The sequence below is a fragment of the Salvia splendens genome, chromosome 1 (genome assembly GCF_004379255.2).
Source record: "Salvia splendens isolate huo1 chromosome 1, SspV2, whole genome shotgun sequence".
Taxonomy (NCBI): domain Eukaryota; kingdom Viridiplantae; phylum Streptophyta; class Magnoliopsida; order Lamiales; family Lamiaceae; genus Salvia; species Salvia splendens.
The window spans coordinates 2,201,794-2,220,981 of NC_056032.1; the positions used below are offsets into that span (position 1 = coordinate 2,201,794).

Sequence of the window (19,188 nt, forward strand, 5' to 3'; positions counted from 1 at the left end):
TCCCTAATTGAATTAGTTGATAAATGTGACAAATTAAATAAAAGATTAGTAAAATTATATATAATTTTCGGGTATTTGGGTATTACCCGATCGGGTATCGGGTACCCGATACCCGAAAATCCAAAAAATCCAATACCCGATCCCGACCCGAAACCCGATTTTTCGGGTATCGGGTATCCAATTACCCGATTTTTTCGGGTTCGGGTATCTGGTATCCAATACCCGATATCCAATTTGACAGCCCTAGTCAGAAAAAAATATATATGTAAAATATGTAGCGAATTTATTTTATTTTATTTAAAGACAAAGTCCGGATTATAAGTTATACCCGCTTTGATACTTAGGTGAAAAAAGATCCATGTAAAGTTCGCTGAAATCTGTATTCAGCATATTTTTCAACATATAGGAAAAGTTTTGGTTTTTGAAAATCGCAAAAATTTAGGAAACAAACTTTAACTATTATTATAATTATAATTATCATTTTTATTAATTATAATTAATAGTTAAAGATCAAATGGACCAATTTTAGTATTTGAGGGCTATATTTACAATTCAATTTATATTGGCACATTTATTTGCAAGCCCAGTAACAAATTCATTCACGGTTCCTATTTTTACACCATCACCCTCTTTTTACGCCCACTCTCTATTTTTTACTTTTTTACACCCAGAATTCAAGAGTGAGTGCTATACTACTATGAATCACTTTACATGTAGGAGTAGTATTTATTTTGTCATTACTTATTTTTATAATCCTTCCTATTTCATACTCATTATATTTTTCAATTGTACATTATTATTAAATATGAATTTTATTAAATAGTGTGAAATGAAGTGGGAGTGGAGACTTATATTTATAGAGGGAGGATCTTTACCGTTGGCCTCGGCAAGCGCGTGGGTTAGCCTAGGCATGAGGGCGCGTCTATGCGGAAACAACAATAAATAAAACTATAAATGATCAGTTATTGAATACCATAGATTTTTACTCCATAACCCATGAAAGCAAAGAGCTTTATTACAATACAACATCTTACTACAAAAGCTCAATTCCACCACTCCACACATCAAGTAAATCGCCAACCTTATTCATAGCTAAATAAAACAAGATGTCTCACATTAATCATAAGGATGCAAAATCAAATGTGAAGAGGAAGAGGATCCACATAAAGAGCTGCAATCAATGGCCCCAAATACTTCTCAGGATCAGTGTAGCCATCCTCTTTATTATTGTAAGTGATCTCAGCTATTCGACCATAGTTTAAGAGTTGCTCCACCATTTCCTTAGGCACTGTGCTACTTCCCTTTGCCCACTCTGCACTTACATCTTCCCATCCATTCTCAACAAGCTCCACAAACTCACTAATCGCTTCTTGCTTCGACACGCCTTTGTCTTTCATGTAGCAATCCACCACCGTCGCCATTTTCCCTTCCCTATTCTCGCGCTTCATCGTCAAATATAAACTTTTAATTACTCATTTAACTATATATATATATATATATATATGTAACAACATTAATTACGTGGTACTACTATAGTAGTGTCACATACTTCATGGCTGCCCAAGTCTTCTAGGGTTCGACCCATCTTGGCCGTGGAAATGACTATTTTGGGCTCACTGAGGAGCCATTGGACTGCTGCTTCATCAATATATTTCATGCCGGGGACAAGAGATGTGAACATCACATACATACAGCTCGTGATCACTGAATTCGTCATGTATTCTTCGAAACCTGGCATTTGCCTTTCCATAATCCACTTCTGCTCTTTGTTATAAGCCCTACCAAGCTGCTTCACCTTATCAATTGTCACAAAAAAAAGGAACATTATCTTTTAATTCTAGAAATTTAAAACAAACTAATTAGATTTAATTAATTAAGGGAGTATTGACATAAGTGATGGAGCAAGAAGTGTTTTTTCAACTTTGATGAGGGGTATAATTGTATACGCTTAAAAAGGTCTACTAATCGAGAGGGTGTTCGTAGCATTTTTTGACTAATTCTAAAGAAAAATTAGGCTCACATGGCTGTTAAACAAGTTAATGTGAGAAATAGAAAGCATGCATTAATTAATACTAATAAGGCTTACTGTTTCTCTGTAGTAAGGAACAACGAATGATTTTCCTTTCTTTTCAGCATCAACTACAAAATCTTCATATGTACTCATAATGAATCTATAAACAACTTTCATGAAATCAGGGAGTACATCAATCTCATCCAAATTCCACCTGAAAAATTTTAAAAATGTTGAATAAGTAACTTTTTTTTAAATGCGCCTCACATTCTACTGTCTCACTTCACTAATATTAATACATAAAAGTTGTTCCAAGTAAAATTGAGGCATTTAATGATAGACGGGGGGGGGGGGAGTGTATTAAAATGTACCTCTCGAGAATCTCGGTGAAAAGATCATCCTCTTCAAGTGTAGCGTAATTATCATAGGTATCATCCATAATCGACACAAGTTGCATGTTCTTGGCAACAGTTACTCGAAGGTAAGAGTATTGAGGTTCGTAGCGTAACGCATTGCCCCATAGATAACACTCCACAACTCTGTCTCTTGCATACGGCAGTTTGTTCTTTAAGTCAAATTTATCCCACCACCTTCACCAAAAAATAAGGCATGTTGGCATTTTCTATCCTACTTAAATTAGTCCAAAAAATCATGTTATAATGAATTTTACCTTGTGAGTTCAACCAACTCTTTCCTATAGATATTCTGCAAGAAATTGAAATTGAGTTTGGCTAATTTGAGAAGTAATTCATCGGTTGTTCCTTCTCTTTCATAGATGGAAATGTAGAATCGGATATTTAAAATTGGAAGGCCTCTATGAATGGAGTGCTTCAAAGCTTGCTGCACTTTCTCTTTCACAATGGGAGACTGATCTGATGATGATAGCACTTGATTCAATTGACCCACTGTGAATTTTGCAGCGTCGTCTAATATTTTTTCGTTGCGAATTCGTGCATGAGCTGCCTCGTACAAACTTAGGATGCCTTCGACGTCGTTGCCATGGCTTTCTGGTTTCCATTTGTAGTCCTTCTCAACGAATTTGTCGAAAACATCTGTGTCATCAACATGTGATCATGTAAATTATGAATTGTGTAAAAATTGGGTCCGTCCATCCTAGTAAGTCATAAATTTATTGAACATTATATAAAAATTAATTGTTGGCATCTAAATTAAAATAAGTAGTACATAATAAGTGAGTTACCGCAATAAACAGCATACTGATGTTGCCTGAGCAAACGAAATCTAAGTGCAGTAGTAAGCAAGTCATCGTCGACGTCTTCACGTTCCTTTCCCGATTCATAAATCAGTTTGAGCTTCTCTTCGATCTCCTTCTCAAAATGATACGCGACTCCCAAACGCTCAATTTTGTCGATCAATATCAACAATTTTGTAGACTCTGCAGCCATTAACATTCTTCCTGTTTCCTTACTCAACGCTTCCATTTCCTTAGAGTACTTCTCCTGCACCTATATATATTTCCAAATTATTTCCAAATTAAACTACTAGTTATATCATGGACGGATATATATTGTCCACACTAGCATTAATATAAAATAATAGTACCTGATTATCAAAAGAAAATGAAGAGAAAATATTGGCCCACATGCTTGGCTTGTATGAGAGGGTGGGAGGGCGGATATGCCTCACGTTGCTTGAATTAGCACTCACCATATTTGCTGCAGCCATTTCTTCAAAATACTAAACTTTGCTTTGATTTATTGATTATGTTATGATACTGAAACAGATCGTCCACCAATTTATAGATGCATCTTTTCTTTCTTTATTGGGAAAAGCTGTGACGTATAATTATTTTTTAATATGCAAATTAAAATTAAACTACTAATTCTATGGGTAATGGAGTAGGTTCAATGGTGGACCACGTCAGTTGGTCGCATACTATTAAAATATTTGCAATAATTAGTGGGATGTCTTTTACTTGAGAATTTAGTGTTCGATCACTCTTTTTCGTCCCATATTATTTCATTTGTAGTAAAGTAATACGTAAAATATTAGGGCCGGGCAAACAAATTGTGAGGGTTGGATTGCTATTTGGTTAACTTAATAACAATTATCTAAAAGTAGAATCATGCTCAATTTGTTATTTAATTTATTTATTCAAATTATAGAAAAAATGGTCAAATTGAACTTCTATTTGTAGATAATTTATGAATTTAATGGTATCAATATTAATTTTAAACTGTTTTATATAAAATAAAATTAAGTATACTCCACTTTCTAGTCTATATGTTCAAATAGGAAAAACTTTATAGATTTTTTAATGTACCTAAAATATTACTCCACTTTTTGATGTACCTAGAAAAATGACCCCACCTTATTACCTATATCAAACACCTACATTTAACTAAGGTGCACTTCGTTACCTAGCTAAATAATAATAATAATAATAATAATAATAATAATATTATTATTATTATTATTATTATTATTATTATTATTATTATTATTATTATTATTATTATTATCATTATTATATTACGTGACTACTCAATAAAACCTAAGATTAGTGAATATGTCTGTCAATGATCCCATAGTAATAATAGTAATATCTAGTGACTGCTTATTATAACCCAATTAATAGTAGTAAGTATTATATTAATCGACTGCTCATGTGACTGCACGTAGTGGGATGTCTAGCATGGAAAATAGTACATGAAGCTAAGCGATAACATTATAAATCATGTGATGAATTAAATGTGGCGGATCATGTATGATTAAAAATGCTGATATCATATGGATTAAAATACTTGCAAAACTAGCTAGTTGGATGGCTGGCTTAAGCTAAGAGTGGAAAATGTGTATATAATAGTAATAAGGAATTAAAGGTGGCGGATTATGTATGAATATATTTATATAAGTGTTAGGTATGTAGTCAAAGGTGGCGGATTATGTATGAATATATTTATATAAGTGTTAGGTATGTAGCAAATCACACGTGAATTGTGCACTCTTACGGATATGAATATTCCCTTATCCCATATTAAAAAAATAGTAGAATTTCATACGCTTTAAAGAATCCAAATGGGCACCTGGCATGCATCAGATATGGGTCGTATTTATTTTTTTCTCATATATTGTGATTGTGTATATTTTTGTTTAGGGTTTAGACAAACCCAAAAGGCAAGCGGGTCATCTTCATCGGGACAGAAGGAGTATCAATTTTACAAAACATGTGAAAAGAGTGAAAAATATGTGTAAATATATGTTTTCCACTTTCTTTCCATTAAAAAGAATACATATACTCCCTCCGTAAAACTAAAGATGACCCACTTTCGTTTTAGATTGTCACATCCAAGATGATTCATTATTAGAAATAGAAATTTCTTTATCTCAACTTTATTTCTTCTATCTTGCTTTATTTTCTCCACCTAACACACAAAATAAACTGCATAAAACCTCGATCAACGAAAAGTTTTCTTGGGACAAGGAGTATAATTTTTAAGGGTCAATTGGATGTGTGCTTGTCGGACACTGCCCCAAGCCCAATTTTGACCTGACCCGGCCCAAAATTCTACATGGATCTAATCCGACATTATTTGGTTATGTGTGAGAATCATGCATTTATTTATTAATGATAATTATATTTTAGATAATAAAAAATGTCATATTTTAAATCAGATATACTTCTGTATAGATTACTTTAATCAGAACAACGACCATTCATATAATCTTTATTTTTAATTATAATTAGAATCGTCGCTTTTCTCGAAGTCTATAATCAGGAAAAACTCATTCAATTTTGTTTGTCTATTTGAACGATCAAAGCCTATATACATGCGATCGAAACATTGGTTACGTTAATTAGTCACCAAACCATATATACGACATCCTTTAGGATCCATTCATAGCAAGGGATTTAGTTTCGTGTTACATAAATTGTTCCAGAGATTATTTAATTAAATGTACAATTCAATCAAAAATATAATTAATAGGATTTAATTATTTAAATAAATCCAGCGATTTAATTACATAAAAAATAATTCAACACTTAAATTAAACCAAATAATAAATTTAAGATTATGATATCAAGGTACATATATATCCAGTCCCACTTCTAGTATTACTCGGCCCAACTACGAGTTAAATAGTTGAGGCCCAAATCCATTTAATTTGCCTCCGAATCCAAATTTATAAGATAATTGAAAAATTAAAATTATGATATAATTAGTTATTTTTAATATTGTGTGATTAACTTTCTTTACCCAATTTTTCCTTTTAAAAAATTGTTGTTTTCACCTTTTTATTTTCCATCCTACTCTGGTTTGCAAGGGTGCTTTCCTTTCCATGAGGTAGAAGATGACAATGATTGAACATGGTTTGTACGATCAGTGGTATTGTAGTATCTTTCTCTTTGTATGGATTATGCTTGCAAATTGCATTAATCACCAATACAGTTGTTGACATACTTGACACTAGACATGCTGAAATGAATATCACCGCCAATATCAAATGATGTATTTGTCATTGTAAATTATACTACTAGGGTGTGTTTGAATTGGTCAATGTGGACATTTAAAGTATATTTAACGGCCTAATATGGTGTTTGATTTGTTGGTTAATTTTTCTGTGTGGCCTGTTCAATGGGCAAGGGCCAGTTGAAATAAGGCCGAAAATTATTGTTTTATTATCATGAAAAATTCAGTGATAATAATATGTGCAACACTATTTCAATCTTAAATTACCTGTAATTTACTAATATAGCCCTCAGCCTTGGAAATATAGAAAAAGTCAGAGGATATATAATTTTGGAATTTCCTACAATCCTACTATAGAGTGGCTTTAATAACAAACCAAACATGTAATATTAAGGACTATAGATAACATACCATCAATATGAACACCACAAATAGAAATGAAAAATCAAGACAAATATTACTATAAAATAGTTGTGTTCTTATTTAATTAAATGGATGTTATAGTTGTTAGTTCTCCTATGTAATTTATCACACAAGAAGTGCCCCCCATCATAATTGTTGCTACCATTCATGGCTTGAAATTTGTCACCCCATAAACCATTGAATGGATTTAGCAATTTATCATGCAATATTTCTTAAGTCTATATATCCTCAAATAAAATACAATCAATATAATTAACAATCAACGCATTTACATGCACTTTAATTAAGAAAGCTCTTCACCATACCAACCCTTGCCTTAATTCTTGAGCATCTCCACTTGTGCACGAGAGAGAATCGACTTCCAACATCCTTCAAACAACCTGTAATATAGTAAACAACGTTTGCGTGATTGTAAGAAGAAGCAGCACTAGACCAACAACAAAAGAAACAATAGCCCAAGGGCTATTAAAATGGTTACGTCTCAACTTAGCCATCCAATTATTCTTGCGCTTTCTGCAATGGTTATGCACATCCTCAAACATCTTAGCATACACGAAGCCATTCCCCGGCCCAGCAACCGAATCACCCAGCTTGTTCACCATCTCCGCCACCTTACCTTCGTCCCCTAGCCAGTTGTCGATGATCCCTCTTCGCGACAGTATCTCCACATCCGCGGAGGAATCAACGATGCAGTCAAGGAACTTGACATAATCAGTCACGAAGTTATTTTGATTATGCTCAAAATATTGCTCGTACGCGATGAGATTCCGCAGGAACGACTCTGTCCTGTCTTCGATGGTTAGTGGCGCTATTATCATCGACCCTTTTTCGAACCTGACGTCGAACAACGTGTTTCCGTTTGATCTGTTGTCAAACTTGACGTTAGCCTCCTTAAGCCTCGTCGCGCTGCTGATGAACCGTAACCTCGCTCCTAGTGTTATTACCTCGTGACTGCTTCCTCCGCCCGAGCATCGGGGAGGAGGAAGCCAGCTCTGATGGAGGAAGTCTAGCAAATGCTTCACCTGAAAGATATATATGGACCACATTAGGTTATTCGACTTTAATTAATTAAGGTTTAACTAGAGTCTACTGCCATTAAATGTTTCATTTCATTATTACTAATTTTATAAAATCAATATACTTATAGAAACAGAGACCACATTCTGCTAACTTTTTCTAACATAACCTGGCGAGGATGTACAATCGGCATTTGTTTGCTGCCCTGTCCAGGATAGAGACTGATGAAGAAGTTGAAGAGAAGGTACCAAAACCTAGAATGCTGGCCAGGTACCTCGATGAGGTCGTAGAGCTCGCACAAGACGAAGAATGGCAACTGATTCTCGAAGAGCATCAGATCGCGCTGCAGGCTATTGATCATCCAGTTCATTTGGAAGATGGGATCATTCCTCTCCCTCAACATCACACTTTTAAACTTGCGAACTAGCTGGACGATGAAGCAGCCATCTAGCACAAGCATTTGTATGAACTCGGCCGGGGTTAGGGTTTCAGGCAGATCTGCGTAGCATCTTCTTGCCTCTGCTTCCACTCTGCTTACAGCTGCCACGTACCTTTTCACACCATTCAGTGGATCATTTGGGCCAAGCAGCTGCTTCAGGTAACTCAGCTTGTGGCCTTCCATCATCTTTAGATGCTCACTATTATTATTATTATTATTATTATTATTATTACTATTATTATTGTGGCGATGGTAAGGGCCGATGGCGATCACCTCGGGTTCGTAGGCCCTCGGGTTCACGTTGCGTAAGTGTCTGTGAACTCTGTAGATTGTGCATTCCGACTGTGAACCGGAGACTTCGTTCAGTTTTTCACTTATCCCATCTGAGGCTTGAGTTATGATGATATCAGGATCCATGTATATATGCACCTATGTACAAGCTTAAATTTCAGAAATTTCTGTAACGTTCATATCATATAAATATAGAATCACAATCAATAACTATATTTCAATTAAGAATTATTAAAAAACTGTAACATCGATTAAACTAAGTATGTATCTCAAAGTTAGTTTATACTAACCGTAGATCACCGATAGAATTTAGGCTTTCTTCTTCATTACATGCTGCAAAATTATCAAGAAATGAATGTGATAACGAAATGAATGATAGAGGTATGTACATTATTTTAGGCGTAGAGATCCATCATTATTGTACAAACGAAATGAATGGACAAGGCATGTGGAAATATTTATTGAGGTGTCTATCTTTTCCATGGATGGGTCCATTTTCAGTACATTAGTCATCGTCGTAGTAATTACTTCCTCCGTCCGCCAATAGTGTGGCAACCCTGGCACGTTTTTAGAAATGTGAAGGAAGTTGGGTGGAAAAGGTTTGTGTAACGTGTGTCTTATATTTTTATACTCACTCCGTTCATAAAAAATAGTCTCATTTGTGGACGACACAAATTTTATTGAGAAATTGGTAAAGTAAGAGAGAAGGGAAAAAGTAAGTGAAATAAGATATATATGAATAAAAAGTAGATGAAGTATGAGAGAGAAACTTTCCATTTTTAGAAATGACACTATTTTTGTGGACATCCCAAATGGCAAAATGAGACTATTTTTTGTGGACGAAGAGAGTATGGTTTTATAGTAAAATGTGAGTGTGAATGAGTTCGTGAAATGTAGTGTCTATTATCAAAAGTAGTAAAAAAAATAAGTGTGACAAGTATTGCAGACGGACCAAAAAAAAAAACTAAGTAACAAGTAATGGACGGAGGGAGTGTTTTATTTTTCTATCATTTTTTCCCTTAAGTTTTATCATTCAAATTACACTCTACTTGCTGATGCAAATCGAGAATTGAAGATACATGGAGTATGTAATTATTTCCAATTTTATTATTATTTGTATGCTTATTTTTAGTAGGGTATAGTATTTTAAATGGCAATTAGGAGTATGAGTCTCTGTAATTCGCTATTATTATTTCGTCGATGATTGAAGCTAAATAGTTGTGTCCGACAAGTGCTTGTACCGCCTTTTGTCTTGAGGTGGCAGTGGCGTATGGATTCTCAGACAACAAGTTGATGTAACCGGGTAGAAGAGATAAAACTGAGAGAGACATAAAGAAAGAAGAGATGTTATATTATGAGCTTAAATTTTACTGTATTTTCACTAATTTTGCAATTTCAATTCAAATTAAGATATGTTGTTGTCTTGTTTTAGTTTGATCACTAGTGTCAAGTCTTATCTTATCTTCATCTTTATAGGTCCACCTTGTAAGTGATAGTTTCAAATTACACTTTATCTGTTTCATTAAAAATAAAAAATAACACCAGTATAAAATTTTGTGCCAGAAATTAAATGTTTCAATTTCATTGGGACGGAGAGAGTATTTGGATTGGTTCAGGTTTGGATGGGCGTTAATAATACTTCATCCGTTTCATTGAAATAAGTTATTTAGGATTGACATGAGTTTTAATACGTAATTATTAAAGTAAGAGAGAAGGAGAAAAAATAGTTGATATTATGTAATGGATGATATGGTCCATAAAAGATAAAGTAAAACAAAAGAAGAAAAAAATTGTCATAAATGATATAAACTATTTATATGAGACATAAAATAAAGAAATATGATCTTTTTATACAAGATGAAAGTGAGTATTATAGAACAAAGATACCCGAATTTCAGATTTTAAGAAGTGAAACAGAAAATCAGTGATAAGAAGTGACGTAGATTGAATAGCGACACAACACCATCTCTTTCGTTAATTTTGAAAGTGTTTTAAGGGTTATTTTGTCTATATTAGGCAGAGTAGAAAGGTGATTTATCCTTACCTTAAGAATCCTATTTCACTTTACCATAAATAGTAAATAGGTCTCACATCCCACCAACTTATTTCACACATTTTATTATAAAAATAATAAATATAAGTGAGACTCATATTCCACTAACATATTCAACTCATTTTTCTTTATATTTCTTAAAACCCGTACCCTAACTAATTAGGATTCTTAAGTTGGGACAGAGAGAGTATTTTACTACTCCCTCCGTTCGCCACTAGGAGTCCCACAGCGGCACAAGTTTTAAAAAATGTTAAGAAAAATGAGTGGAAAAGTTAATGGAATAATAGTCTCACTTGTATATATTAGTTTTAAATGAAATGTGAGTGAAATGAGTTACTGGAAGGTGAGATCCTATTACCATTTATGGTAGAAGTGAACCGGGACTCCTATTCACCGGACGTAGAGAGTAGTGTTAAGTGGAGTAAATAAAATAACATAAACGAAAGACTAAAATAGAAATATTTTTTTTTTACTTTTAGTAATGAGTCATTTTAGATGTGACAAAATAAAAAGAAAAGTTTGTTATCTTTGATGGAACGGAGGGAGGAAGTATATTAGTTTAATGAATGAGTTGAGGATGTATCTAACCCTTAGCTAGGAAAGCATATTTTTAAAAAAATTATTCTTTATTTTTATTATTATCTCCATCCTATAATAGGAGTCCACATTTGACTCGGCATGATTTTAAGAAATTTAAGGAGAAGTGAGTTGAAAAAGTTAGTGGAGCAATGGTCCTATTTTTATTTATTAGTTTCATAATAAATGTAATTAAAATGAGTTAGTTGAATGTGAAATTTATTTACCATTTATAGTAAAAGTAAAAGTGAATTTTTATTGTGGGACGGACTAAAATGATAAAAGTGAACTCTTATTGTGGGACGGAGGTAGTACTTTATTAGAGTTAATTAAGGACAATATTTATTTTCTTACTTGTCATGTGGCGCTCTTCACCACCATGACAACCGCTATTGATCATGGCGTCAGGTGATAACGCTTAAATTATTTTGTGTAGTTGTAATGTGCTTTCGAATTCGTGCTGCATCAACACGAATAATAATATCGTATCACTAATATATTCATGTTATGTGTCAATCGTGTTAGTATTTGAATTTAATAGTTTAAACATTATCAGAGTAATTCGATAACAATTCGACCCGCAAGAGTTTATCAGCCCTACTAAATCAATTATTGTTGTCGATCGTCAATAGAGTACTAGGACGACTTTTCCATTGACTCTGAAGCACGTGGGCATTAAATGCCAACTATACTTAACTAAGAATAGACTCCATCCACTCATACTCATACTCATACTCATACTCATACTCATACTCATACTCATACTCATAATCATACTCACAGTGATAAATCATAAATGCAAGTTGAAATTTATATCCCACGTAGTTGTGCAATATTAGTGCAAATCACACACCCACAAACATACATCCTTACTCCTATATATCTATGTTTCATTATTGATCTAGCAAAAATTAAGAAAGAATAGTTGTCTCTCTAGTTAACAGCAAGATAATTATAATCGAAGGCGATCGATGGAGAAATCTTCTAAGAAGAACCAGAATTCCAACCTACCTTCTGAGGAGAAATCTTCAAATAGCTCTGAAAATGTACTACTTTCTCAACAAACCAAACAGCTTAGTACTACTTCTGATCTTGCTCAAGTGAGTTTTCTACCTAATTTAAATAAAGACAGCTTAATATGTAGCTATTTTTATCTTCTTTCTTTACATACAAATTGATCAATTAATGATTCCAGATTCAAAATTTCCTGCAAAAATAGGTAATTTTCAAGTGTATCCCATAATATGTTCAAATTTCCATTAGTGATAAATGGAGGGTGATTAATGTATGTGGATCGATAAATTTGCAAATCCAATTCACTTCATTAATGTGTGGTCTTGTTGGCAGAAAACTAACTGTAATCTCTCGTATTTACTTGGTGTTATAATTCGAAGTACTAGCAAAATTAAGTAAACTACCTTTGCCCGAAAAAATAAGTTTTGGTTAAGTACATTAGTAGTGAGACCATCTTATTATAGAAGAATAACTTATTATAAATAGATAGATACTAACTTCATCTGCTTCCCATTAATTGTATACTTTTGCTATTGTTGTATGTTTCCCATTAATTATTCACTTTCATTTTTTTACTATAAATGGTACGTAAGTTCCACATTCCACTAACTCATTCCACACATATTTTATTACTCTATCCGTCCCAACTTAAGAGTCCTATTTCACTTTTAACATAAATGGTATGTAGGCCACACATTCCACCAACTTATTCCACTCATATTTTATTATAAAAGTAATATATATAAGTGAGACTCATATTCCACTAACTTATTCAACTCACTTTTCTTTACATTTCTTAAAACCCGTGCCCTAACTAATTAGGACTCTAAGTTAGAATGGAGGGAGTATAAAACTAATACTTCATCCGTCTCCTAGAAACGGAAACATTTTAAACAGAACGAGTTTTAATGCAAAATTGGTAAAGTAAGAAAATGATAGAAAGAAAAGACTATTAGTGGAAATGACAGTCTCACCTCATTGGAGATAGAGAAATTTTCTAAAAATGAAAGTTTCTATTTTTTTGGGACGGAAAGAGTGTATAAAAGTGAAATCTATATTCCATTAACTTTTTTCAACCATCTTCCTTTATATTTCTTAAAACTCGTGCGAAAACCAAAGTAGACAATTATTGAGGGATGGAGTGAACACTAATTTTGATGGAAGGACTAAATGGAAAAACATACTCCCTCCGTTCACAAAAATAGTCTCACTTGTGGATGACACGAGTTTTAATTAGAAATTGGTAAAATAAGAGAGAATGAGAAAAAATAGATAAAATAATAGAGATAGAGAGAAAAAGTGGGGAAAATATGAGAGAGAGGAGAAAAGATAAATAAAATGTGAAAGATAAACTTTCTATTTTTAGAAATGAGACTATTTTTTGTGTACTTCCCAAAATGGCAAAATGAGTCTATTTTTCCTAAACAGGGTGACTAATTATTTTCGTGGACTAAAGAAAATTCTCTTGAAATTGAAAAAAAATTATATTGGGATGAATGAATGTATTCTAACTTAAATTAGTTAATAGTAATGACTAAAATCCAAATTACTAGTATTATTTAATTATCTGTTTAAGTAATTAGCCTATTTAATGAGTCTTGTGAAAGCTGCCTAATGTATCAAATGCAGGAGGTAAATGACGTAAAACAAAAAGATGTAGACGGAAAAGCAAAATCAGATCGGAAAGAGGAATCCCCATCACCTCCTTCGCCTCAACAAGTAATTACAAATGCACCTTTTTTAGAATTTAATTAATTATTTTGAGGCGTTAATTAATGAGTTATCTTTAACTTTTCTTATGTGAATTCATGTAGCCAAAAGAACAGCCTGAGGGCAAATCATCGTTGGACCAAAATGTCCCACAGTTGGAAAATAGCTCTGCCGCCACAGCCACAACCACTCCGCAGAAGATTGAGTTGCAGAAAAACTTGATTGCCGAGCAGGTGCGGACAAAAAAAAAATAATACTCGGACACTTAAAAATATAATCTCTTTTCTTTTTGGTATGCCATCTAAAAACAGAACAATCTATTTTAAGAAATTTCTCTCTCTAATGAGGCGGGACTCATTTTTCATTAACTCACTTTTCTTTTTACCTTTACTTTACTAATTTTGGATTAAAATTAGTGTCATTTCTAAAGTTCATATTTTGGGATTATGGAGGGAGCAGGCCTATTTTTTTAATTTTACTTAAAAATAATTTTTATGTTCAGATCATTTTTTGAGACTTTTACATAATAATTACTTGTATATATATAATATAAAAAATTTAAAAAGGAAATAATTAAAAATACAAGGTTGGTAGGGGGCTAAAGTCGCTTCTTTTTGTCCGCTTATGTTATGTACCACTTAGCAGCACCAATCTGCGAGAAAATAGCGAGGAGTACTTGTGTAATTAAGCAAAATAACGAGCACCTTTTTACTAATTGTGCATTCTTCATGATTAAATTCATATATGATTAATCTTAATCAAATTTATCATCTAAATGCGTGGGAGGTGATTAGCATATCATTAATTTAGTAGGGCAGGTTATTGTAACTTTGCACATACTGAAATCAATGTAATATGTTAATTGAATTAATTCATGAATACAATTTTATGTACATGTATAAAATGCATTATCAAGAGATGCATGCTTACACATTACATATCATCTCTTCATTAAGTTGGAACAATATTCTTATTTATTTTAATTATTTACCTCGGAATAATTAATGATGTGAAGCCAGAAGAAAATAAGGATCCTGGATCAGAACTCAATGTGAACGAGACATTGGCATCCAACGAGACTAAGAAAGATATCCTTAACAGTCCATCACCAAAGGACCAAAAGGTGAGTAGGTTATTTTCCCGCCCACGACCATTTTATAACATTCACTATTTAAAATACATTTTTTCTAGTAAGTAGACTATACACTCTGTTAAATTATTACATACGCATTCTATTATGAAACTAATACGAAATATATCAAAGTGGGATTCACATTTCATTAACATTTTCTACCCATTGTTCTTTATAAAGTCAAATATTTTCTTAAAATTTGAATTAGTCAAATGTTCGAGTTTTGATGAGGTACATATACTTTTTGAAAATTCGGGATTTAATATTTTTAAATCATGGGCATGGGCATGTGATATGTTTAAGAATCTTTAATTATTCATAGTATTAATTTTTTTCAATCATCATGTAGATAAGTGATGAAAATACGACGACAATTACTGTGAAGGCAAATTCTACAGTTGTAAGTCACCAGTTTGATCTCTCAATTGTTTTGATCTTGAATGATATATATTTTATATTTTATTTTTTTATAAAATAATGAATTTTTTTCTTATATTGTTTTAAGTAGAACCATGGAGAAGGCCATCGGCGTTTTTATGAACCGGTGAGTGTGCATATATAATGCATAATTTTATACAGGCATATAAAGAGAGGAAATTAAATACAGAGGTAATAACAAAAATAACAAGATTTGTATGTGTTGATTCTGAAATAGTTTTGCATGAGTTGGTCTAATAAAAGAGAACGATAATACTCCCTTTGTCTCAGCTCAAGTGATTGATTTCGTTTTAGCCGTTATTTCGTGAAAATGATGATAAATAGTTAAAGTGGAGAAAAAGTTAGGTAAAAGAGAGAATAACGTAGAAGAGAGCTTCTTATACATTATTCATAAGTAGTTAAAGTGGAGAAAAAGTTAGGTAAAAGAGAGAATAATGTAGAAGAGAGCTTCTTATACATTATTCTCTATCTTACTTTACTTTCTCTCTACTTTAACTAATCCTTTAAAATGAGATATTTTCTCCACGCATATTATATCTACCGTTTTTAGTAAAACTCTGCGTAAACTATTTCGGACGATAACACCTAACATTATTACACAAACGTTGTAGGGCCAACTTTATGTCATCGTGGAAATTGACGATACTACCAATGGTATGTATTTTCTTTTAGGACATTCGTCCGTAAATATTTTTAATTTTGACCAACTTTGGATTGTATTAATGGTCAATTTAATTCGGATTTACTAGCCTGGCCAATTTTCTTTGAATTGTTATCATCATATATAAGCAAAATTATGAAAAAATAATCTGGTTTTTTATGGAAATTTGCAGGGGGGGCCACGGTCCCACTTTTACCTTTGCCTGGGGATAGTGCATCAAGAACCGTTCACAAACAGGAAGCAACTTGCATACAGTGCTACGCGTTGGTAACAGAAGAGAGTGAAATGTTGAATATCAAGTGTAAATGTTCCGACACCTCTCTACTCCATCTGGATTGCAAGGAAGCATGGCTTCAACTCAAAGGGGATAAGTGTTCCCATTGTGATCAAAGGATCATAGTTAAGAGTGTGACGCTGCAGGCTTCCTTCTCTCCCCAACCCAATACTGATAATTCTCATGCCCCGGAACTAGAAGTTTCTACATGGAAAAGGTATATGTAGTTAGAATATATATCAAGTTCATCAAATTTGTTTCGATTTTGGTCAGTCTCATAACTCTAGATTAAGACCGACTAAGAGAATTATAAAATTTAACACTATTCACAACTATTCCACGCGCTTTGATTTCGGTTTTGAATTCATATCTCCATCTGAATCTTCACGTTTGGATATTTGATAAGTTTGACAACATATTTAACTATATATTATACGTAGAGCACCTAAATATTTCGGTCTGCGATGATTGCGGACAATGTTAAACTTTATGGTTTCTTCTACTGATTTTAAAGTTCTGGGACGAACCATAATTGGACCAAACTTTATGTTTTTTCCGGCTTATTTGCCTAGAGTGGAATTCTCATTTCCCGACTTGGAGATCGAATTAGTTTTCCTTGTTTCATATGTTAGTTCTTGTTGTTGTTGTCGAAACTTGGCCTGCTTAATATGTCTACCCTAATGCAGGTCTTGGTGCTGTTGGCAGGCAAACTGATGACGTGGAATTATTGAGTTAGATTTTTCGAATATCTATGTTTCGAGATTTTTCCGAAATTTCATGATTGAAGGGTATATTTGTCCTTTTCAATATTCCATTGCCAAATTTTATTGATCTTTGGTAAAAGTTTGGTATTAAGTATTGCCTACTGGTGTATGATTTGATATTTTCAAAACACATACTTGAAGCTTGATAATGATTTCTTTCTGTTTACTTTAAATTTTATAGCTGAAATAAGAGATTAAATACTTTTTGTTGAATTTGGATCGAATTAAGTCATGGTCCTTTTGTCATTTAATTTGCCTCGTTTCAATTCATCATTGAATTCAGACAAACTATTTTGTTAAGCTTTTTGATGCAGCATATAATGTCAATTGTTAGAATACACTGATGAGTGATGAATAAACTTGGGCTTGATTATTGTTGATATTAATATATTCGTAGTCTTTCTTATTTTTTGGGCATTATGGAGTAGTAATTTATTGCTGCTCAACTTGTTTTGGGATAAGAGTACGGACCTTATAGTTTCGGTTTTCTTATACCGATGAGTCATATTCCTTTTTGATTGTCCTATTGTAGCAGAGTTATTTCTTTTGTTTAAGCAAAAAATAATATTTTTTTCTTACTTTACTCTCTTTTACTTTATTATCTCTTCCATTTTCCTTCCCTACTTTACTTTCCATTCACTTAACTCACTTTTAATACAATTTCTTAAATCCAGTGCCAAAAAGAAGTGCTTGTACTACATAGGGACGAGGGGTGTATAAAGTTTAATAATCGAATATCTCAATCTTTTAATTTGGTAATAATCAACTATAGCACATTTGCAAGTATGAGAATATAAAATTTTAAAGTAGAAAAGGATGGGATCCAATTGATACTAGAAGTTAGATTAATAATGATCAAAATTCATATAGATGTGATAGAAAGTAGAAATATCTGAATTATATACGTATTTTTTTCTTCACGTTTGGATATTTCATAAGTTTGTCAACATATTTAACTATATATTATACTTAGGGCAACTGAATATTTCGGTCTGGTCTGGGATGATTGCGGACAATGTTAAACTTTATGGTTTCTTCTGCCGATTTTAAAGTTCTGGGTCGAACCATAATTGGACCAAACTTTATGTTTTTTTCTGGCTTAATTGCCTAGAATAGAATTCTCATTTCCCGACTTGCAGATCGAATTAGTTTTCCTTGTTTCATATGTTTGTTCTTGTTGCCGAAACTTGGCCTGCTTAATATGTCTACCCTAATGCAGGTCTTGGTGCTGTTGGCAGGAAAACTGATGACGTGGAATTATTGAGTTAAATATCTATGTTTCAAGATTTTCCCGAAATTTCATGATTGAAGGGAATGTTTGTCCTTTTTAATCAAGTATTGCCTATTGGAGTATGATTTACCATTTTCAAAACACATGCTTGATAATGATTTCTTTCTGTTTACTTTAATTTTATAGCTGAAATAAGAGATTAAATACTTTTTATTGAATTCGGATCGAATTAAGTCATGGCCCTTTTTGTCATGTAATTGCCTCGTTTCAATTCATCATTGAATTCAGACAAACTATTTGTTGAACTTTTTGATGCAACATAAAATGTCAATTGTTGGAATACACTGATGATCAGTGATGAATAAACTTGGGAGTATAAAGTTTAATAATCGAATATATCAATTTTTTAATTTGGTAATAATCAACCATGGCACATTTGCAAATATGGAAATATAAATTTTTAAAGTAGAAAAGGATGGGATCCAATTGAATCTTGATGCTAGAAGTTAGATTAATAACGATAAATATCATATAGATGTTATAGAAAGTAGAATAGATTCCATCATTAACCCTCAAATATCGGATTTATATTTTTTTCACCTAATCCGATTTAGAAAAGGCGAAAAGAAAAAAAATTCCATCATTAACGCTCAAAATTCTATAAAGAAGTTAATACTACTCCAAATTGAATTAGTGAAACCTAATTATATAAACCCTCGCC

The 19,188-nt window shown here is 32.7% G+C and overlaps 3 protein-coding genes across 7 annotated transcripts; 1 reads left to right on the forward strand and 2 right to left on the reverse strand.

Annotated features, from left to right (window-relative positions):
- Window positions 1-943: 943 nt before the first annotated feature.
- LOC121807658 (gamma-cadinene synthase-like) lies at window positions 944-3,724 on the reverse strand. The gene is made up of 7 exons (XM_042207939.1): window positions 3,575-3,724; window positions 3,213-3,477; window positions 2,682-3,063; window positions 2,383-2,601; window positions 2,087-2,225; window positions 1,550-1,795; window positions 944-1,442 (listed from the first exon to the last, which is right to left on the reverse strand). The coding sequence occupies exons 1-7, from the start codon at window positions 3,695-3,697 to the stop codon at window positions 1,137-1,139; spliced, it is 1,680 nt and encodes a 559-aa protein (XP_042063873.1). The 5' UTR covers window positions 3,698-3,724; the 3' UTR covers window positions 944-1,136.
- A 3,329-nt stretch (window positions 3,725-7,053) lies between these two features.
- LOC121807665 (UPF0481 protein At3g47200-like) lies at window positions 7,054-9,064 on the reverse strand. Of its 4 annotated transcripts, none has more exons than XM_042207948.1 (4): window positions 8,905-9,064; window positions 8,597-8,752; window positions 8,054-8,509; window positions 7,054-7,889 (listed from the first exon to the last, which is right to left on the reverse strand). In XM_042207948.1, the coding sequence occupies exons 2-4, from the start codon at window positions 8,738-8,740 to the stop codon at window positions 7,239-7,241; spliced, it is 1,251 nt and encodes a 416-aa protein (XP_042063882.1). In that variant the 5' UTR covers window positions 8,741-8,752; window positions 8,905-9,064; the 3' UTR covers window positions 7,054-7,238. The 4 variants fall into 4 exon arrangements, with proteins under 4 accessions (XP_042063882.1, XP_042063877.1, XP_042063876.1 ...); XM_042207943.1 differs by having other exon boundaries at window positions 7,054-7,247; window positions 7,354-7,889; window positions 8,054-8,752; XM_042207942.1 differs by having other exon boundaries at window positions 7,054-7,247; window positions 7,346-7,889; window positions 8,054-8,752.
- A 2,987-nt stretch (window positions 9,065-12,051) lies between these two features.
- Window positions 12,052-18,473, forward strand: LOC121807687. 2 transcript variants are annotated; one of them, XR_006052018.1, is made up of 10 exons: window positions 12,052-12,343; window positions 13,887-13,976; window positions 14,072-14,200; window positions 14,983-15,090; window positions 15,449-15,499; window positions 15,608-15,643; window positions 16,149-16,191; window positions 16,371-16,689; window positions 17,159-17,260; window positions 18,456-18,473. XR_006052018.1 is itself a non-coding variant. In XM_042207954.1 (9 exons), exons 1-9 carry the CDS (start codon window positions 12,215-12,217, stop codon window positions 17,184-17,186), a joined length of 933 nt encoding a protein of 310 aa, XP_042063888.1. In that variant the 5' UTR covers window positions 12,052-12,214; the 3' UTR covers window positions 17,187-17,449. The 2 variants fall into 2 exon arrangements, 1 of the variants encoding a protein (XP_042063888.1); XM_042207954.1 differs by lacking the exon at window positions 18,456-18,473 and having other exon boundaries at window positions 17,159-17,449.
- Window positions 18,474-19,188: the final 715 nt, after the last annotated feature.

Coding starts and splice junctions, on each gene's coding strand:
- LOC121807687 (XM_042207954.1), top strand. CDS start 12,215: ATGGAGAAATCTTCTAAGAAGAACCAGAATTCCAACCTACCTTCTGAG. Junction 12,344..13,886: donor CTACTTCTGATCTTGCTCAA/GTGAGTTTTCTA, acceptor TATCAAATGCAG/GAGGTAAATGACGTAAAACA. Junction 16,690..17,158: donor GAAGTTTCTACATGGAAAAG/GTATATGTAGTT, acceptor ACCCTAATGCAG/GTCTTGGTGCTGTTGGCAGG.
- LOC121807658 (XM_042207939.1), bottom strand. CDS start 3,697: ATGGCTGCAGCAAATATGGTGAGTGCTAATTCAAGCAACGTGAGGCAT. Junction 3,064..3,212: donor TCAGTATGCTGTTTATTGCG/GTAACTCACTTA, acceptor TTGATGACACAG/ATGTTTTCGACAAATTCGTT. Junction 2,226..2,382: donor TTCACCGAGATTCTCGAGAG/GTACATTTTAAT, acceptor AAAATTTTTCAG/GTGGAATTTGGATGAGATTG.
- LOC121807665 (XM_042207941.1), bottom strand. CDS start 8,740: ATGGATCCTGATATCATCATAACTCAAGCCTCAGATGGGATAAGTGAA. Junction 7,890..8,053: donor CGATTGTACATCCTCGCCAG/GTTATGTTAGAA, acceptor TATATCTTTCAG/GTGAAGCATTTGCTAGACTT.